The following is a 20,844-nucleotide window of genomic DNA, read 5'->3' as shown; positions in this document are numbered from 1 at the left end:
TTGGAAAAAATTAACATCAGGTTTGGGATAAAATCAATGCATTCCCTGATCAGAACTGGGATTTTTCCACCTTGTTTGGACGGAGAGCGGGTTGTGAAAGGGGAGTAGTGCATCTGAGTGAAGGAGATGGGGCCAGGAGGTGCCAGGGCATTTAGGGGAGTCTCCAGTCCCCTCCGGGAGGGAGGGCCCATGGGCCAGGCCCTCTACCCCTCCCCTTCTAGTTGCCAGAATGGAAAATTCATGGAGTCCAGCTTAGCCCAGGTCAACAAACTTTTATTGCCATTTCTGGCTCCCCCTGCCCCAGCAAGATCCCTGCTTTTTACACAGTAGAAACAGTGAGCTCTGGTGCAGGGGAAGTGGGGGGGTTGGATGTTACCTCGCCTCCTCTGCACACTGCCAAGGTTAAAGACACCCCACTTGCTGGGAAGGAAGGGCCAGACGGGAAGAATTGAAAAGTACTATGGCTCAGTACCACCTCTACTGGCTGCATAATATAGAGACTATGGTCCCAAACATTTTTCAAAGGGGGCTGGGGAGAGAGGGATGAATTTGGCTGCGGCTGTCCCCCTTGCTCTTGCTGCCATGTTTCCATGGAAACGAGGGAGGGACAGGATGTACCTCACTCTGACTACCTAGGAGGATGGCAGGGCAGGCATTTAGTAAACATATCACCTTCCATTGCTGCCCAACACATGCCACTGTCCCCAGCCGACCTCCGAGCTCACGGCCTGCTCCATTCCCTTCCCTTCTGGAGCTGATATCATGCCAATCGGACTCCAGGCAGGGCTGCTGCGTCCACTCTCCAGCCAGGTCTTGTGAGTGTGTCCGTCAGGCTCAGAAGCAGCCTTAGTAGAGCTGTCAGTTACAGTGCCTCCAAGAAAAGCAGCAGCTGAACCCCCACGACTCGGGCAACTGCTGTTCCCAAACATCTCTGCCCAGACAAAACTTAAACATAAACCCAAATAAGTAAGATTAGAAACAATACAAAATAACTCTCTAACAATGCTGCAGGCTAGGAAGGGGAGAGGAGACGTATCCTCCAGAGACTTGGGCCACCTAGGCACCTGCCTTCTGCCTGCCAGGAGTTTGCTTCTTGCCACTGGGCGGTTGCTGGGGGCAGGAGAGGGGGGGCTGGAATCCAAATCTCCACTGGGTGCTGAGAGATGTACCCACTGCTGTTGGTGAGGAGGCTCGCCTGTTGCCATAGTGAGGAGGTACAGGATGGATTCTCAGTACCACGGGTCAGCCCGGTGCTGCTGGTTGTAGAGCTGTAGCTTGATCTGATCTTTGATCTGATTCATCAGGATCTGGGACAGCAGGATTCCCACCAGCTGGGGGAGGCAAAGAAGGATTGGGCTCTCAGCAATGAGCGATGCCCGTGTTTTCCCTGACTCATTCTCCCCAGTTTGGTCAGCACCCTCTCATCCCTTGCTCCTCAGCAATGTCAGTGCCTGACACCCTAGCTGATCCCCAGCTGCCCTCCCCCAAACAGAGGAGTCTTTGCAGAACCGTGGGACACACAAGTCTTGCAGGGTAAGTTACCTGGGGGATGGCCAGACCCAGTGCCACACCACCAAGTAAGAAGAGGTTGCTGTGTATCCAGTTGACCAGTTTGTCAATACAGCCATTGGTGTAGATGACTTTGCTAGCTTCCAAGTAGTCGAGGGCCTGCATGCCTTGGCCACACATGGTGTTGATCACTGCCTGGGGAGAGAGTTGAAAAGCCAAATGGGACTCTCACTCCAATAACTTTTTCTTTTAGGCCCTAGCTGATGGGATTCCCATCCTTTCTAAACTCCTGAATTGTGAGAGAATTTATGTGGGGGATGCTACCTTGGAAGGTGCTAAATCTGAGAGCTTCCTTCCTCTGAGAGAGCCAAGTCCAGTTTGCCTTGACTTAGAGACCTGCCCTCTCTGAGCCCCATGTGGGCTGCAGGAGTCAAAGGTTAACAAAGACATCAGATTGGGGTGAAGAACAACACGTGACAGCTGTCCAACAAAATCGATCCGTTAGGCTAGGAGATGGGGGTTCCCAGTTGCAGGGGCCCTAATCACAAAGTAGCTCAGATCCCTGCCCAGGAGGAAATGAAGTGTGAAGTGTGCTCACCTGGTTGGGGGTAGGCAGGCAACAGGAGTAAGGCACGGAGCAGCGCTCACGGCTGGGGTTGTCCTCCGAACAGTTGAAGTACATGTTCAGGGACCAGTCCTTGTAGGAAATCCCTCCACAGCAGCTGAACTGCAACAAAGTCCACCACAGAGGTTAAGGGTCGCCCGCCCTCACATGGCGGCGACCAGGAGAATTCTCAGAGCCGCCAGAGGTGTGTGGAAAGCTCCCACGTGTAAGTTCAGCTTGTGTTTAGAGATAACCTTGAAACATGAGATCGAGTTTCTCAGTGGCCTTCCGGTGAGGAAGTTTTCCTTCTTAATTTCTAATTTGTTTTAACTCTCACCTGAGGATATGTTTATGGATTTTTAGAGAGAGAGGAGGAGGGGGAGAGAGAGAGAGAGAAACATCGATCGGTTGCCTCCCATACCCACCCCGAGAAGAAATCGAACCTGAAACCTAGGTATGTGCCCCGACCGTGGATGGAATCCGCAAACTTTTGGTGTACAGGACGATGCTCCAATCAACCGAGCAACCCGGCCAGGGCCCTTCTTAATTTCTATCACTTTACATATCTTGTTATAGCTTACCATAGCCACACACACACATATGGTTTTACACATCACACTCGGGGCTCCTCAAGGGCGGTTTCTGGTGTGGCGGTCCTGCAGATCACAGAGCCTGGCAAAGGGAGGCGTTCAAAAATACTGACCGAAATAATTAAAGCGTCAGTGTTCCAGATATTTATGTCAACGTAGAGGAAACGCAGGGAGAGAACCTTCGATATTGTGGGCCCGTCATTACTCCACGGAAGCAAGCAGGATTCGGTCAGTGTCTGCTGAGCCAAGGGAAGGGGAACTCAGCACTGGTCTCAAAAGCACTTTTATTTAAAATTTAGCTTTTGATTCATTGCAGTATTTTTCACAATAGCCAGAAGTTGGAAGTGATTCAGGTGTGCATCAAAAACCGAAAGTGTAGTATAGGAGACCTGTCCAGAAAGTATCCAGCCGTGCACTGTGAAAAATAGTGGCATTTACTGAAGATACAAGATACAAGAAACACTGTACATAGGACAATGACACCTCAGTCCCCTTCTAAGTAGGTGTCTTGGGCCCTCACACAGTTCTCCCAATCGCCATCAGCTGCCCCGTCGTATTTTCCTGAATTTCTTTGACAGTTTGAAATCTCTTCCCTTTCAAAGGTGATTTTAGTTTTGAGAAAAGCCAGAAGTTGCAGGGCACCAAATCTGGGCTGTAGGGGGGCTGAGACACCTGGATCATTTGATGTTTTGCCAAAAAACAGCATGAGATGTGATGCATGAGTGGGCGTGCTGTTGTGATGAAGCTGCCGATCACCAGCTGCCCATAGCTGCAGCCTTCTGAATCATCTGAATAGTTTCCACGGAGGAATGTTCAAGCATCATGCAAAATTTGATGCAGATTCCTTACTCTTCTTGCTCAGTCATTTTGAATGTGAGGGCCACACAGTACACATGCTCACTCGAGGGCATCCACTGCCCCCACTGGCCAGTACGGTGAAGTTGTCACTGTTCACTCATGCACATTCCAGTCCACTCTCCTTGGCTGCCAGGTTCCCTCAATGTGGAGCAAACCATTCTCGTTATATTAACAATGGCTGGACATTTTCCAGACAGACCTTGTATATGTACAATGGAATATTATTCAGCCTTAAGAAGGAAGGGAATTTTGACATGTCCTACAATTATGGATGAACCTTGAAGACATTATGCTAGGTGAAATAAGCCAGTCACAAAAGAAAAATGCTACGTGATTCCACTTGTAGGAGGTTCTAGAGTTGTCGAATTCATAGAGACAGAGAGTAGAACAGTGGTTGTCAGGAGCTGGGGGAGGAGGAATGGGGGGGTGGTTAGTGCCTAATGGGTACAGAGCTTCAGTTGGGGAAGATGAAAAAGTTCTGGAGATGGGTGGTGATGGTTGTATAGTCATGGGAATGTACTTAGAGTCACGGATGTGTAGACTTAAAAATGGTTAAAATGGTAAATTTTAGGTTATGTATATTTTACCACAATTTTAAAAATGTAACTTCTGAGTAGAAGTTCATATTAAAAAAATCTTCTCAGTGCCTCATCTCCTTATAAGCAACCACTTATAATGGCTTCTTACACATCCTTTCAGATTCCTTTCACAAATATGAGTACACGTTCCTACCGCCCTCGTTTCACACGAGTGATACATTGCTATATATACTGTTCTGTGCCCTTACAAGCACTTTGAAAGCACCCTGCATGTATGTTTTTATTTTCCCAACCTCCTTCCCAGAATCCATTACCCTGGTAAGTAATGAAAAAGCCCACACCCCTGGCTGGTGTGGCTCGGTTGGTTGGAGTGTCATTCTGTAACTGAAAGGTTGTGGGTTCGATCCCTGGTCCAGGCACGTACTGGAGGCAACCAGTCCACATTTCTCCCTCTCCTTTCCTCTCTCTCTATAAAAGAGCTATGAAAAAATGTCCTCAGGTGAGGATAAAAAAAGAAAGAAAAAGCCCACAGGCTCAGAGGGCAAAGCCTCTCTTGGGATGGCATTGACTTTGGCTCACAGCCTCCCAGACTACTAGCTGCCTCCCATTCCCCCCTCCCCTCCTTTAGCCCATACCTCCTTCTGGCCAAAATCAATGAGGTTCTGCAGGTCCAAGTCATTTCGGTAGTGTACGATGGCATTATTGATGATCTCACTCACTTTCCCTCGTGCCTGCCAGAGACATGAGTAGGGAATCAGAACACAGGACTAAACCCTAGCCTGCTCCTCCCTGCAGAAATAACAGTAGACAGTGGTCATCCTTGTTTATTTAAGGTAGCTTTCAAACCAGAACCAAGTCCTAGTGATGGAAGACGGCCAGTTCTGAAGCCCGTCGATCCGTGGGCCCTCAGGTACCACTGGACTTGCTGTTGTCACTTCGCAGGGCCACATTTCATGATAGTCAAATATTGTATTTATCTACTTCTGAATACTAGTACCACAAAATACTTGGTGAGAAACTTTTTTCTAAGCAGAGAAAGGCTTACTGAGCCGAGGCACTGCCCTCCAGTGGACATAAGAGAATTACATCTCTTTAAACAAAACATCTACAGTGATCATTTGAGGATTTTACTAAGCCAGGACTAGAACATTCTGAGGGATTCTGTGGCTCTCAACTTCATAGTTTCTACCATGCTCTCTTCCTTCTTGCTCCACTACTTCTCCCAGAGTTCCCTATCCACGGTCCTATACTCTGTCCCCTACAATGATTTGCCCTTAGGGAAGGTAATTCTGTCACTGAATGGCAGATCATGTCCAGATACGGTAAGCACCTTTCAAAATCTTGTTTACTTTCCTCCTTTCTTCCTTCTGTTTATTCCAATAAACGTTTTTTTCTCCAAAGAAATAAAAGGCTTTCCATGTTGTCTGTGGTCCACCTGATACCTGAGTTTTACCCAAATTATTTGCCATTAAAGTTTGCAGATATTTTAACTTTGTGGTCACAGGATTAACTTCCCTGTTGGCCTCTTAGACTGTCAGAGAGGAACACCCTACACTCTTGAAACCCTCTTTAAATATGATTTTATTTAACTTTAAAGGCCATTCATTCATCCCGAAGGTGATGCTTCTTAGGGGAAGGAGTGCTATGGTTGATTAGTCAGGCCAAGCACAGGCAGGAACTTTCCCTTCCTCTCCAGGGTCACACCTGAGGGCCCTGGGCTCCCAGCAGTACCTTGTCTGAGAAGACGAAGCCCAGTATCCCAGCAGCCAGCTGTAGCAGGAACACGATGGTGAGGCAGAGTGAGAACTGCGGGGAGAGGGCGGGAAAAGGCCACAGTCTGTTACCACGTTGGGCAGTAGCCCCTCCCAGGCCACAGGAAGTACTGAGGGGGCACAGGGTACTTCTCCCAGATGACCCCCACACGGTAAAGGCTGCTGCCTCTGGGATGCTGCCTTGGGTGTGGTCACCCTGTGCTGGGTCACCTGGGCTGAACTGAACGGTGAGGAGTGGATAGCAGAGACCTTGGGGGTAGGGTGGGGCAGAGGAACCTGAAAAACTGTAGCAATGGCATTGGGAGGCTGAGAGGCACAGGGGCAGGGTCTTCCTAGTGGGGCCCCTGACCACTCACCGTCTGCAGGAGGCAGATGTTCTCACGGAGGGACCCAATACAGCCACAGAAGGTGAGCAGAAACATGAGGACGCCCACCACGATCAGCAGGATGGCGGGGTCCACTGCCAGGCAGGCCAAGGCTGCTTCTGGGGGAAGGGGCTGTGTCTCAGTCTGAGCCCGGTGTCGGCTCAGGGTGGCACCCACGGATGGGTGGAGGGTGCCCCCTAGATGTTCTCCTCCCCTAGTGAGGGGATGTCCATTGTGGTTGGGGAGAAGTTTATGGGGAGACTGTACTGCCCTCCCATGGGGAGAACAAGAAGGGCCCAGCAGGGTTTGTGGCATTTAATTTGAGGCACAAAGTAAGAGCCTTTCTTCCTTGGCTCAGGAGAGGAGGGCCTGCTTTCGCTCCAGAAAAGAATTAGAATGGCATTAGGCTCGCCAGCGGTGCCTATCGTTTCCTGGAGACTTTGTGCACTGGAACAGGAATGGAGGTTGAGTCACTCCAGGACAGAGGGAGGCAGGGGCTGAAGCCTCTGACTGCTATCTGCTCCCAGAGCCCTCCCTCCTTCCTTAGACAAGTCCTAAGCCTAAGAGGCGGTATATTTGGAAGATTTGTGAGAGCTCCGGGAAATGTGAACTGGTGCGGGAACAAGCTACCAAGCTTTGGGAAGAGGGCAGCTTCCCGCTTTAGCCCCATAGCTTATGTGGGAAGAATGGTACAGGGCTGAAGGGGACAGAGATGGAAGGGGCCTGGCAGGAGTCGTGGCTGGAGGTGGAGGGGACCTATAGCTCACCTGCGTGCTTCATCAGCCTAGCGTAGACGCCCACGGACACCAACACCATGGAAATCACCTGGGGAGACAGGAACCAGCCAGACCCTGAGACTGTGGAAACCAGACTGCCGATCGCCATAGAGCGACCTTAAAGGTGGGCAACAGGACTTTCCCAGGACCAAAAGAGGAGCATCTTTCTCCTCCCTAGTGACACGGTTGGCAGGATCTGTCAGTGCTTTACCTCCATGGAAAGCTTTTACCAAGATTATCTCATTCATTCCTCACAGCAGTTACCTTGTGAGGTAGCTGTTATCCCCATTTTACAGATGAGGGAATTACAGTTTACAAGGTAAATAAAAGTGGTTCAGAACCTGGGCTTCACAGTGACTCAGACCTGGGCCCATGCTGGACCAATCTCAAGACTCAGTTTCCGTATCTGATAATGGGAATTAAAAACAACTCCATTTAAAAAATAAGGTGAACATGAAAGAACGCATGGCAAGCATGTACCACAATGCCTGACAGTAAATGTCATCTATCGTTACTAAGTTAACTGACTTGCCCTGGGTCACACGGAAACTCCATGAGGATGTGAATTCTAGCCCAGCTACATCAAAGGGCAGGTCTTAACGCTGAAGCAGGACTAAGTGGATGCACACTCCCAGGCCTCTCTCTGCAAGGTCAATACGTTGTCAAATGCAAGAATGCAAGTGCACCCCAAAGTGCGAGGATGCATGCATGAATGTGCATGTGGGTAAAAAAAGCAGAACTCCCTTGGCAAAGGAACCTTTAACTTTATAAACCCTGATTACAGTGTGAAGGAATGAAGGAATGTAGGCCTTTCGAACTTCCTGGCTTCGCCCTGAGCGAACAAACCCATCAGAGACTACCAGGGGTTCCCAAGGGGCCTTCCTGCCATCCCCAAGCCCTCCAGGAATGCTGGGCTGCCCAGTGTACACATCCCTGGGCCACCCTTTCTTTGTGCCCAGTCCCCAGGCCCATGCTACTTGGCAGCTGGCTATCACCATGGCAATAGCTGGAGCCAAGCTCTGGCTGGAGGGAGTTCTCAGCAGCAGGGACTTGACCAGCTCAGTGGGGGAGATGGCTGGCTAGACTCCACTGTCCTACAAGACAGAGACCAGCTGGAAAGAGCCATCTTGGGGCTTCCGTGGGAGAAGGGAATTACTTATAGCAGGTAATAGGGTCAGACTAATCCCTCAGTAGAAAGACATTTTTTTTCTCAGGGGCCTCTGCCATCTGTTGCATTCAGCAGTAAATGGGAAACCACCCTTATCTAAGACCGTATCTTTCAGGACCCTTCTCTGCCTATATGCACAGTCCCCTCTGCTTACCTCTCAATCATCTGACACTGTCTCTGATTCAGGGCCAGATGTATGATCTGCTGGCCCTCACACCCTTTGTCCGGGGAGCTGCTTACAGAGCTGAGTGTGGCTGGAGATGCCAACTGGCTTCTTGTCCCAAGCATAGGCAGGCTCAGGGAGCAAAGGGGGGCTGAGGGCAGGGAGTGGGCAGCAAGAAAACTACACCATAGAGATCCAATCTTCCCCTAGGCCCAGAGGCACGGCCCTTTGCCAGAGTGATTGAGCATCTCTGCCTGCCCTTTAAACACCACAGGCAATTACAGTTCTGAGTATCACTTTACTGAATCATTTAAAAATATGTATCTGGTTTGTTCTTTTTGTCTTTTCATTACAGGCCTGATAAGAACAGAATATTTAGCCATATTTTAAAATGCTGTTTTGCTCTGGCTGGGTGGCTCAGTTGGAACATCATCCCATTCACCAAAAGGTTCTGGGTTCGATCCCCAGTCAGGGCACATACGTAGGTTCCAAGTTCAATCTCCGCTTGGGGCGTGTACACAGGCAAACGACTGATTTTTTCTCTCTCACATTGAGGTTTCTCTGTCTCTCCCCCTTCCTCTCCCTCTAAAATCAACAATCATATATTTAAAAGTAAATAAATAAAAATAAAAATACCTATCTGCTCTTTATTTCTCTTGTATTCAGGTGCCTCACCATGTTTTCACATGTTAAATTTTCATGAGTGTGTACAACCTTCCATAAAGATAGTCTCTGATGAAATCCTAACACAGCTAAAACAAGAAAGGGCAAGTAAAGAGATGCCAGGTATCACAGGGTGACAATTCCACACGTGGGCCTGTAGCTCTAACAGGTATTTGGTCTCTACTTGTGGTAGGTAGAACGGTGTCTTCCCAAAGCTGTCCTATACTAATTCCCAGAAGCAGTGACTACGTTACCTTATGTGACAAGAGGGGCCTTGCAAATGTGATTCAGTTAAGGATCTTGAGATGGGGACATTATCCAGCTGGGCCCATAAGAGGAAGGCTAGAGGGTCAGGGTCAGGGTCAGAGAAGGTATGTATGACAATGAAGTGGAGGTTGGAGTGATGTGGTGCCTTGAGCCAAGGCATGTGAGCAGCCTCTAAAGGCTGGAGAAGGTAAGGAAATGGGTTTTCTCCTAGAGCCTCCAGAAGAAACCATCCCTGCAACACCTTGATTTTCGGCCAATGAGAGCTCTTTTGGACTTCTGAGCTGCAGAACTATAAGAAAATTAATCTGTGTTTTATTAAGCCATTAAGTTTGTGGTAATTTGTTACAGCAGCAATAGGAAAATATACAGCCCTGGCTGGTATGGCTCCGTGGGCTGGGTGTCATCCCATAGACCAAAGGGTCCCTGGTCAGTTCGTTTCCTGGTCAGGACACATGCCTGGTTGACAGCTGGTCCGGGGATGGGGGCATGTAAGAGGCAACCAATCCGATGTTTCACCCCCTCTCCTTCTCCCTCCCTCCCCTTCTCTCTAAAATTAAATAAAGAAAATCTTCAAAGAATAGGAAATTAATACACTATCCAAATCCAATTCAGCAGCCGCTCTGTACAAGGTGCTCTGAAGACTGCAAAGATGAGTAAGATGTGGTTCCTGCCCTTAAAGAGACCCACGTGCTATGTGGGAGAGGGGCAAGAGCATCTACAGCCTAAAGCAGCTTCTCAACCTCGGCTGCCATTAGAATGGGGTCGGGGCAGGAAAATTTAAAAACTCCTGAGGCCGAGCCCTGGCTGGTGTGGCTCAGTGGATTGAGCGCAGGCTGAGAACCAAAGGGTGGCCAGTTGGATTCCCAGTCGGGGCACATGCCTGAGTTGTGGGCCAGGTTCCCAGTAGTGGGCACGTGAGAGGCAACCACACATTGATATTTCTCTCCCTCTCTTTCTCTGTCCCTTCTCTAAAAATAAATAAATAAAATATTTTAAAAAAAACAACTCCCGAGGCCTCCTGAGCTGTACCCCAAAACAAGTATATCTGAATCTCTGGCATTAGGACTTAGGTAACAATACAGGGTGCAGCATGCACAATGCCCCTTTTTTATCCCAAAAGCCTTTATTACAGAATCATAAGCATGTAATTCTGTAACATAACACTACCACACTCAAGCACACCATGTGACATTTTAGGTGAAATGTTCAAATTAAAACTATAAATTATTACACCCATATTACTACCCTACTAACCACACTCAAGCAGGCGTTACTTCTGCCGGACCCTGTATTTCTGATTGTGTTCCAGGTGATTTCACTGTGCAGCCAAGTTCGAGAACCACAGTTCAAACCACATTCATCCAGGGATCTGGAACTGTAGCTACAGGCTCCATTACAATCAAGATTAAGGCTTTAATATTATCATTAATATTTAATATGGTCGTTAACGATACCACTTACCTGGCGCTCATTAACTAACTCTAAAATTCCGCATTTCAGCCATTGATCTGCTGCCTCTTTCTCCTGGAGTCACAAGTTGCCCTTCCATACTTCTATTCCTGTCATCTCCCACCCCGAATTCCTCAAAACTGCTGCCGTTCCAAAGCAGTGCAGCTGCTGTTCATAGCCGAGCATTTTAGAACGGAATAGAACCTGAGAAATGAGCTCCACCACTCACTTCTTTCTATAGATGAGGCAGGAAGAGCGAAGCGACACTTAACCAAGCGCACGTGGGTGCAGTGGCAATATCGGGACTAAGGCCAGTGTCCAGTCTCATCCTGGCACTCTTTCCACAACAAAGCTTTGCCACAAAACACCTCACAGTACCACCAGTGACCTCCTTTCATGATGAGGGTGGAGATAAAGACACTTCTTAGAACGGCTTTTCATATTCTGGCCAGACTGAAATCTCACTGGAAACTTTTAAAAACTAGACACAGTTTTAAAAATAGCTGAGTCCAGCAAAAGGCATGTTCCCGAAGAGTTGTTGATCAAATTATGTAAAATCATTTGCATGCACCAGTACCTTTATCCATATGTAAGATAAGTAATCATCTAAAAATGAAAATAGTCATCCCCTTGGAAAGTGGCCGACTTCAGAACTGGGGCGGGAGACATGCAAGCTAAGCCTGGAGTGTCTTGTAGCACAAGGAAGTAAGGAAATGCTCAAAACAAGCAAACCCACCCCCCAACAAACCGCAAAATAACACCTGGTATTGATGTGGGTATGCCAAAGGGACATCAAAATACAGAAGTATGGAATTATTACTTCGGATGTAAAATAAATCATGAGTCCATACTGATATGAATGACTTAATAAGCAAATAAATGGGGGAGAAAAGACAAATCTCCCATGCAGGAGAATTCCAAATAACTTATGTTGATGCCGGCTGCTCTCTTGAGGAGGTAGAGTGTAACTCCGCACTCCTGAGTGTGGCCTGCGCAGAGTGACTTCCTTCCAAAGAGTACAGTGTGGAAAAGGGCGGGGGACGACTTCACAGCAGAGAAACCTGGAAATCAGTCTCCGCCAGCTGATCCAAGTCAACAGCAACACAGACAAATCACGGGTGTGTGTAGGATGTGACAGAAATGGCACTTCACCTCCCAAACCCATGACCCCAATAAAACCAGGAGAAAAACAGCAGTCCAGTTCTAACAGAGGGACATTCTACAAAATACGCAACCAGCATTCCTCCCAATTGTCAACGTCACCAAAATCTGAGAAACTGTCACAACTAAGAAGAACCTAAGGAGACAGGACAACTTAGTGAAATTGGTTATCCTGGATGGTGTTAAGTAAAACCTAAGCAAACCTGAATAAAGTATGAACCTTAATGATAATGATGATGCATTAATTGTAACAAATATATCGTACTTGTGTAAGATGTTAATAATAAGAGAGCCTGGATGTGGGGTCCATGGAAACTCTCTGTATTACCTTCTCCACTTTTCTCTAAAGCTAAAACTGTTCTTAAAAAAAAAACTATATTTAAAAATAGCCACCCCTGATTTATTAGTTTTATAAATCCTCATTTTTTAATATCAGATTAAAAAAAAATCCTTACCCAAGGATATATGAGGAAAGGAGAGAAACATTGATGTGAGAGAGAAACATCGATCGGTTTGCCTCCCGTACATGCCCCAACCAGAGATCAAACCCGCAACCTAGGTATGTGCCCTGATCGGAAATCAAACTTGCAATTTTTGGTGTATGGGACGACGCTCCAAACAACAGAGCTACCTGGCCAGGGCTAAGAAAAGAATTTAATGTATCACAATTGTGTAGGGTGTACCAACAGAACACTGTAGCTTCCCAGTGCTCTGTCACTGGACCAATTTTAAGATCCGCTGCCTTACACTCTGGTGATTGCATGCAAGAGAAGTGCAGTTGAAGGAAATCTGACCCTGGCCGGGTTGCTCAGTTTGCTGGAGCATCATCCTGTGCACCAGAAGATTGTGGGTTTGACTGATCAGGGCATGTACCTAGGTTGAGGGTTCAATCCCCAGTCGAGGCACATAGGGGAGGCAACAGATCAATGTGATCAATGTTTCTCTCACTCTCTCCATTACTCTCTCTCTAAAATCAATAAATATATCCTTAGGTGAGGATTAAAAAAATTATTTTCTTAAACTTTAATACTGTATGCCACTACTGCCATCTAACTTACAGTTCATATTTAACTTTTCACTGTGATCTCAATAATGTCCTTCATAATTGTTTTCTTCCTTTTTTGGACCCAGGAAACAATCAAGGATCGTGCATTTAGGGGTCAAGTTTCCTTTAGCCTAAAACTGTTTTGTAGCTTTTTTCTTTACTTTTTGGTCTTTTAAGACACTGACTTTTAAGAAATTGTGGTAAAATACATATACCATAAAAATTAACCGTTTAAAGTATGTTCAATTTTTTGAGGAGCTGCGAAACCATTTTTCCACGGTGGCTACACTGTTTCACAGTCCCACCAGCAATGTACGAGGGTTCCAATTTCTCCACATCCTTGCCAACATGTTCTGACGTTTTTGGGGTTTTTTTTTTGACACTGACGTTTTTGATAGGTCCAGGCCAGTGGTTTGGCAGAATGTCCCTCGATTTGGACTAATCTGATTGTTTCCTCACAATTCAGATCAGATGACACATTTTTGACAAGACTATGACAGGAATAACGTGTCCTTCTCAGTGCGTCACGTGAGGAAGCACAAGCTAATTTCCATCATGAAATAAGGAAGGATTTACTAACAGACGATGTGACTGGTAGACATATGTCTCTGCATCTCATCAAATAATAACACTACTCTAAATAGGTTCCTGGTTTGCCATGATATCTGGTTGCTATTTGTGTTCTGCTTGCCTTCGGCTAGTACTTGCTGGCAGATAAGCAGCCACAGGTAGTAATAGTGTTCATGGCAGAAAAATGAAAATTCTCTCCATTATCTTGACTTTATTTCCCTGCAAATTGGGAAAAGGCAGTCACAATTTGATGTTTGTGAGAAAGCACTTATTCCGGGCCCCACAGAACGGCTTCAGGGCCCTCAGTGCTGAAAGAGGAAGTGCTGTGGGGCCCCACGTTGAGGGTCTAAACAAGAGTTCCTTTGGATCTAGTGCTCAAATGCCAATAATTACGGGCAAATTAGTTCCTGGAACCTATGCCACCTTAAGACCAAGATGGTGTGTCAAGCCCTGAAGAGTAGACCTAGGTAAGGCCCTCGGAGACCATAGTGGGGTCTCTGATCCCATGATTTATAGGATATACATCACATATGATATATATCATATATCATATGTGCTACATATCATATAAGATCACATATCATATGTGATATATATCATATATAATCCTATGATTGATATGATGTATGATATATCATATATCATATATATCAATCATAAAATGTATTTTATATATATAAAACTTCCCTATATAAACTATAAAATATAAAGACATCAGTAATTATCACCTTCCTCTGGCTAACAGTAGGCATGTGAGCTAAGGGGATTCAAGGCTGAAGGAAGTTAGGCTCAGGGTCAGGCCTGACCTAGACTCAATCCCCATCTACTCGCCACTTGTCGGGAGAAACACTTATCCCAGCTCTTCAAGCCCATCCCCAACAGGTGACCCCTAGGAGCTGTCTGTAACGACAGTAGGAATAGCTACATTTGTTGAGTGCTCAGGGCCAGACATAGGTCTAAACACGTTAGACACACCATTTCATTGAATTCTGACCACACCACCAGCAGGGTGTTAGTATCTCCATTTTACAGAACCGACGTTGGGAGAATTCCAGTAACTTTCCCTGGTTCACTCAGTTCGTGAGCAGCTGAAGTGGGTCTGGGACCCAGGTCTACGTGTCTCTAGAGCCTTAGGAACTCAGCCGCACGACTGCCTTCCTCCCTCTGCCTCACTGCGCCCGCAGGACACGTGCATTCACCTTGGGGCGCGTGAGGTGGAAGGAGCTGCCTACAGTTATTTTTAAGGAGCAGCTGGTAATCTCCAGAAGGGGTGGGGACCAGGCAGGGGGAAGGAAGATAGCACCAGGGGGAAGGCAGGGGGAAGGAAGGAGGTGATGGTGGTGCCAGCAGGGAAGTCCCCGGAACAGTGCCCTGGAAGGGGAAGACTCGGCATCGCCACACAGAGCCCCCGCCCACACTGGCCCAGAGAAAGCCCTGGCTGTGACTGTCTTCCACGTTCTAAAGTCTAGTCTGTGTAAGGTGGGTGGATCGGTTTCAGGGTCCTCTCCTCTTCCTTGAAATGTCTTTCCCTCTTCTTGTGAAGGCGGTGGTGGAGGACAGCTGAGATCCGAGTGGTTCCCTTTGCGGGAATCAAATTCCTGTTTCTATCCACAGGAACGTTGGGAGGGCGGGGTCTGCACCTCCGGTGTCTCAGTCCTTTCTCTTCTTATTTCTGGACGACATCAAGGGAATCACAACCTGCTGGACCTAAAGCTGGGCTCGGGATCCCTCATGTTAGTCCTTTTGTGACCACCCCTGCTGTTCCTCGGAAGCAACACCTCTCCACATGAAACTGGCTCTTGGCTTTCTCCCTCTGGATCGGACAGAGTTGTCTTGTTGGAGAGGAGAAGCCCACAAGGCTCTCTCCTCTCCAGTGTCTGGGGCCAAGCCTTTAGTTCCTTACTCAGGCCATGGCTGCTTTTGGTTTTCCCAGTGTACAAACGGGTAAGGAAAGTACACAAGGGCTCACTCTAGTCTAAACACTCAGAGTCACGGCCCTGGAGTGACCGGCTCGGCGCACAGCCCGCTATCAAGACCCTGGGAGGGGCTACGTGTTTGCTTTTAGTCTTTTCAAAGACTGCTCAAAGTTCATGGTTTCCTGCCCGGGACAAGGCAACCAGAGCTATTAGGGGAGTGAAGAAGGCACGCGTGTGATTTGACAGCCAAGGGTGTGGTTCTTGTCTTCATTTTTGGTGTTTTTTAAAAAATATTTATCGAGGTGACATTGGTTAGTAAAAGTATATAGGTTTCAGGTGTACAATTCTATAATACATCATCTGTACATTGTATTGTGTGTTCATCAACCAAAGTCAAGTCTCCTTCCATCACTACTTATTCCCCCTACACCCTCTTCTACCTTCCTGCACCCCCTTTCCCTTTGGCAATCACCATACAGTTGTCTGTGTCTATGAGATCTTTTTCCTGCCCTTTAAAAAAAAAATAAATAAAATGAATGTGACTACTCCACTTATTGCAGCTTGCTTAGTCTATGGGGAAGGGAGGGGAGGTGGGTTCTGCCTCCTAGTGTATTTCGGTGTGTGTGTGTGTGGTGGGTACTGGGTGGCAGGAAGGGACCCCTGCCATTCAGGAGGGGTTTTTGCCAGGCTTGATGCCTGGTCATTTCCTCATGGCTCCTAAGTCAGGTTATAACAGATGGTGCTGCAGGTGGCCTGGGGCATTCTGGGGGCCCTGGGGACTCCAATACAGTGGTCTTGGACAAGAAAGTGAATTCCTTGAAGAAGGTACCTCGCCAGAGGCCTGAATCAGGGAAGGCCTGAAACAGGGAAGGCCTGAATGGGGCTCCACGTGTGTTGCATTAAAGTAAAAAACAAAAAAAATCCAAGTGTTGTAGATGGTAATTATGCTTGTCCCCGAGGGAAATGCTGGGGAGGATGGCTGTCATTTTTTTGGTCCTGACTTGAGAGGACCACGGGACCGACCCACTGCAGAGAACACAGTTGGATGCTCCCCAGCAGGAATACTCAAGCACTTAAAGTTGTTGTGCACGGTGACGGACTAGTGTCCGAGAGAGGGAGGAAGAACAAGGCGCGTCCACCCTGTAGGGCCTGCTTTCTCCTTTGCCGTCCAGTAACCCTTCAGTAAGTACCCGTTCTTTGCCAAACACAGCTGGGCACTGAGAATCCAGGAGTAAATAAAACAGTGTCTACCGTCAGAAGCCTGGCGTCCAGAGAAGGAGACACAAACACATCACTGTGGCACAGATGAGAGGCGTTACAATCACAGTACGCACAAGGTGCCATGGGAGCCCCTGAGGCATGGACACCAAGGACGTCTGAGTGGAGCCGCACGGGCCGGAGGTCTGAGTTTCTGGACTCGGACTCGAAAGCCACCCCAACTGTTGCCCCGAGCGGGAAAAGGACCAGCAAGGAAGGAGGTAGCTGCTGTGGGCAGTGCTGATACATTCCTGCCAGTGTATGCTCGAGCCTGATAAAGCATGTGCCACCCCTATCTTCCCTCTGCACAGAGCCGTCCAATACAGGGAGGTGAGGAAAGCCAGCTAGTTCTTGATTGAAAGATCAAAATACAACTTTTGGGATCCTGGGGCCACCACTCCAAGCCATGGGATCCCAATGATGCTGGGGAGAAAAATCAAAACTCCCAGGCAAAAGGGAAAGTGAGATTTGAAATTTGAAAGAGGAGCAATTGATCGTGGTCTGATAGGAGCTTTCTGAGTCAGGCTCCGAATGCCCCGAGGGTCAGGGACCCTAGAACAGCTGCAGAGGTAGCCACTGCCACCGCCGCCATCACCGAGTATGAACCCCAACGGTGCTGGCTACCTTCTCAATGTGTTCCAGGTATGGACACAGACACCACCCATACACCGCTCCCCCCAGCAGCTGGCCAGAACACTCTGCTTGGAAAAGGAGTGGGCTGACAGTCCCAACCATGGGTGTCTCCTGGGCAGAAGAAGGGAATTTGATTAGGATGACGGAAGCCTACAACAAAGAAAACCCAGTAACCAGTCCCTGGAGGGGGGATGGGAAGAAAGACGACCCTGATCTGGAGAAGCAGCCCTTCATCCCTAGCTGCACTTGTGTGGCATGCAACTCTGCAGCTCTGGGCCTGGGGGAGAAGTGATGCTCAGGGACACCCAAAATGTACTGTCCCATGGGAAGGTCAATGTCCCTGGGATATCAGGACACAGAGAGATGCATCCTTAGATCCAGCCCCGGGTCTTGAAGAAAGAAAACAGTCCCCAAAGTAATGCATTCATCTTTAAATAGTTCACAGAAGCAGAAAAATGTTTTCCTTTAGAGGAGAAAGAATAAGGACAGAGAGACAGATATATTGGCTTCGGGTCACACAGTAAGTTGGTGCCAGAAAGAAACTGGGCCTCTTGTCCTTCAGTGTGCTATTTCTACAGCCTCTGCCTTTTTATGAGTCTAAAGTAGGGCCACGAAGGGGCTCTCCTCTAATTTGAGGTGGTGCCAGCTTAGTTAGCCAGGTCCTCTGACCTTGAATGAAGCATTTTCACCGAGGTAAATGGGTCTATGGAGCCACACTCTCTCCCTGGCTGCAGCCTCCCTAAGTCATTTGTCTGGTAAGAGGGGGGGCGGGGTGGAGGGTGGAGTGGGGAAGTCCAAGAAAATGACCATGAACACAAGTGCAACAGATGCGCCCAGCTGTTGCTGTCACTGGGCCGTACAGATAAGGGGACGGTGCCATAGGCTTGAAAGGAGACACAGTCGGCTGATAGAGGAAGTCGGCCTGAGGTTCTGAGGTCCCTGCAGATGCTAGTGCTAGCTCATTGGCTTGGCACATTTAGTGACAATGAAGAATGGTTCTCTGGGACTTGCCCTTAGGTGGGGAATTTCCTTTAGGATATCCCCAAGCCCTGCCTGAGTGGTGGTGAGATTTTCTTCTGTTCTTCCCTAACCTCCAGCTAAAGCAGAACCTAGACCATGGGAACTTAGGTTGACTACTAATACTGCTAACACCCCAGTTACAGTAGCAGTCAGCCATCTGGGCCAAGGACTTCCCCTAGAGGCATTGTGGTTTAGCAGAAAAATTGCCAGATCAAGCCTACTAGCCAACTGTTAGACCCTGGATTAAACAATGAGCATCTCTGTGCTTTATAGTTTTCTGATATATAAAATGCAGGTGCTGGACAAACTGTCTTCTAATTTTTTTTTTTACAGTTCTAAAACTGAGACTTCATTTTCCCCAGTACAATGGCTGAGAGCGAGCTGTCATCACCACCCTCTGGGATTTTTCTCATTTGTCCCAACAGGCTAGCACCTATGTACTCGGCGGCTGCTCTTCACACCACAGCCCTTGTGAAACCTTTACAACAACTGGCTTAGATGCCTGGTCTGCTCCCTCTCCTCAGAAGCATATTTTAGACTCATAATTACTCCCTCCTGTAAGTCTGAACTTTAGGTCTCTGGCAGAAAGGGCCAAGCATAATGGGTAGCTAGAGTAGCAGCTCCGGTATGGCTGGAGCTGGAAGAGAAAAGAGGACGGGGGTGAAGCTCCCTACATTCTCAAACCCAGAGGGCCCAGGGATTCTGTAGACATGAAACAGGATTGAACTAGCATTTTAGATCTGGTCCAGCTGGATCCTCGGTTCCAGCAGAGTGTTTCTGCCATCCGTGATCAAACTGGATTTGATCGTATGGAGAAGGAGACTAAAGCCTACAGGGGTGAACAGACTGCCCGGGTTAGTCAGGTCAACAATTAATGGCAGAGGGTTATGAAAATCCAGGTAACCCCAGTCCAATATTTTTTCTACTTTTCCACCCCCAAGCAGAAGATTCTGAAAAGACCCCTGGCCTTCCAGCCCAACAGAGGGTCCATTTTAAGAAGCTGAAGATTGGCAGACCCCAGGGAATGGAGTCCGGTCCGGAGAAAGGTGGGGCAAAGTTTGGGACAGCACCGGGAAGGACATCCACACCTGAGGCCATTCCTGTTCTTTCCCAGCTTTTGGGGAGAGAGGCACCAGAGGCCTGCACAAGGAGGAGACGAAACCCGTTCTATCCTCTCTGAGGTAAGGGGGGGAAGGAAGGTCTGGGTTTTCCCCCTTCCTCTTTCTTATTTGCCAGCAGGGCCTCTTAGTCCCCAGGCCTGAAAGTCCCCCAGTCATGAACGTACCAGTGGGTCTGCCTTGTTCCAATAGGAAAGCCGGCTTCTTCTGCTCAAACCCACCTCTTTGGCCTGACACAGACCCTTATCCGATGGCCAGAGAATGCCCGTAAGTCTTTACTGAACCCCTTGCATACCCTCCTTCCAACGCCCCTCCAGTCACGGCTCCACTGTGGTGTTCCTCCCCAGAATAAATTACCCCAAAGTGCCATCAGCCTGGAAAACTAGGTAGTGCCGCTCACCACGCTCGGCTTGGAACGGGTATCCCAGGACGCCCCCTCCTCAGCCGCGGGCAGCCCACTCCACCCTCGGGGGGTGTCCTGCAGCCCAGTGACCCTGCGACCCCCAAGACTCACCCAGAAGAGCATGTTGAAGAAGAAGAGCAGGTATTTCACCAGCGGACTGACGAAGGAGAACTCCTCTCCATAGGCGGCCGGCGCCCCGGGTCTCCGGGCCATGGTCCCGCCGCCGCCGCCCCCGGGGGGCCTATCTCCCCGTGGTGGCCGGCCCACCTGCGCGCTCTGAGCCCGGAGGCATGAGCCGCGCCACCGCGGAGCCCGAGCCGCGGGGATCTGCGCCGCAGCGGGAAGTACCCGAGCCCTGGGTCCAGGAGAAGCGCGTGCAGGCGAACGGCGCCGCCACTGGAGCCGCCGGGAGTCGCCGGAGCGGCGGCGGGGAGCGTGAGCGCCCCAGACTCAGCGGCCGCCCGAGGACCAGTCCAGCCCTCCCGGCTCCCAGGAAACCGGGCCCGCCTCCGGTCGCCCATTGGTGCGGCTGCTGAAGCCTGACTTCTCATTGGTCGGTCGCTTCTGTCACTGAGTGTCCAGCCATCCCTCTCCTCCAGAGGAGGGGGAGACACCTGTTCTGTGAGGGACAACTTGCTAAAGGGTCAGCGGTTCTGCCTTCTCCCCGGAGAAAGAAAGCATCCAGGCTGCAGTTGCTCAAGGGGGAAAGGATGGGAAGGAATGCACCCAGCATCGCACACCCACGTCCTCTAGCCAGTTGCTGTGCACATATGCAAACACGCATACATTGAAATCAACAAGTACCGGCACCGTGAGTTGAGTAATGCACTGAAGGCTGTGGGAGTACGAGAGAGTGGAGAGATAATCCAGAAGCGATGACAATAAAACCAGGGAGACAAAACTAGCCTACAAATGACAGAGAATATTTAAGAGGAACTGCAGTCCTGTGTAGTAACTATGCACCCTCAGTGCTTATTTCAAAAGCTCTGTAACCCAAT

General features: G+C 48.8%; 1 protein-coding gene across 2 annotated transcripts; it reads right to left on the bottom strand.

Moving 5' to 3' along the window:
* Positions 1 to 252: 252 nt before the first annotated feature.
* On the bottom strand, positions 253 to 20,328 carry TSPAN33 (tetraspanin 33). 2 transcript variants are annotated; one of them, XM_045191187.3, is made up of 8 exons: positions 19,958 to 20,328; positions 7,005 to 7,062; positions 6,229 to 6,353; positions 5,832 to 5,906; positions 4,736 to 4,831; positions 2,108 to 2,236; positions 1,543 to 1,704; positions 253 to 1,331 (listed from the first exon to the last, which is right to left on the bottom strand). In XM_045191187.3, exons 1-8 carry the CDS (start codon positions 20,057 to 20,059, stop codon positions 1,230 to 1,232), a joined length of 849 nt encoding a protein of 282 aa, XP_045047122.1. In that variant the 5' UTR covers positions 20,060 to 20,328; the 3' UTR covers positions 253 to 1,229. The 2 variants fall into 2 exon arrangements, with proteins under 2 accessions (XP_045047122.1, XP_024410877.1); XM_024555109.4 differs by having other exon boundaries at positions 6,229 to 6,356; positions 19,958 to 20,327.
* Positions 20,329 to 20,844: the final 516 nt, after the last annotated feature.

This window comes from Desmodus rotundus, chromosome 6 (assembly GCF_022682495.2).
Source record: "Desmodus rotundus isolate HL8 chromosome 6, HLdesRot8A.1, whole genome shotgun sequence".
Lineage (NCBI taxonomy): Eukaryota > Metazoa > Chordata > Mammalia > Chiroptera > Phyllostomidae > Desmodus > Desmodus rotundus.
This window is presented reverse-complemented; position numbering and strand designations above follow the sequence as displayed.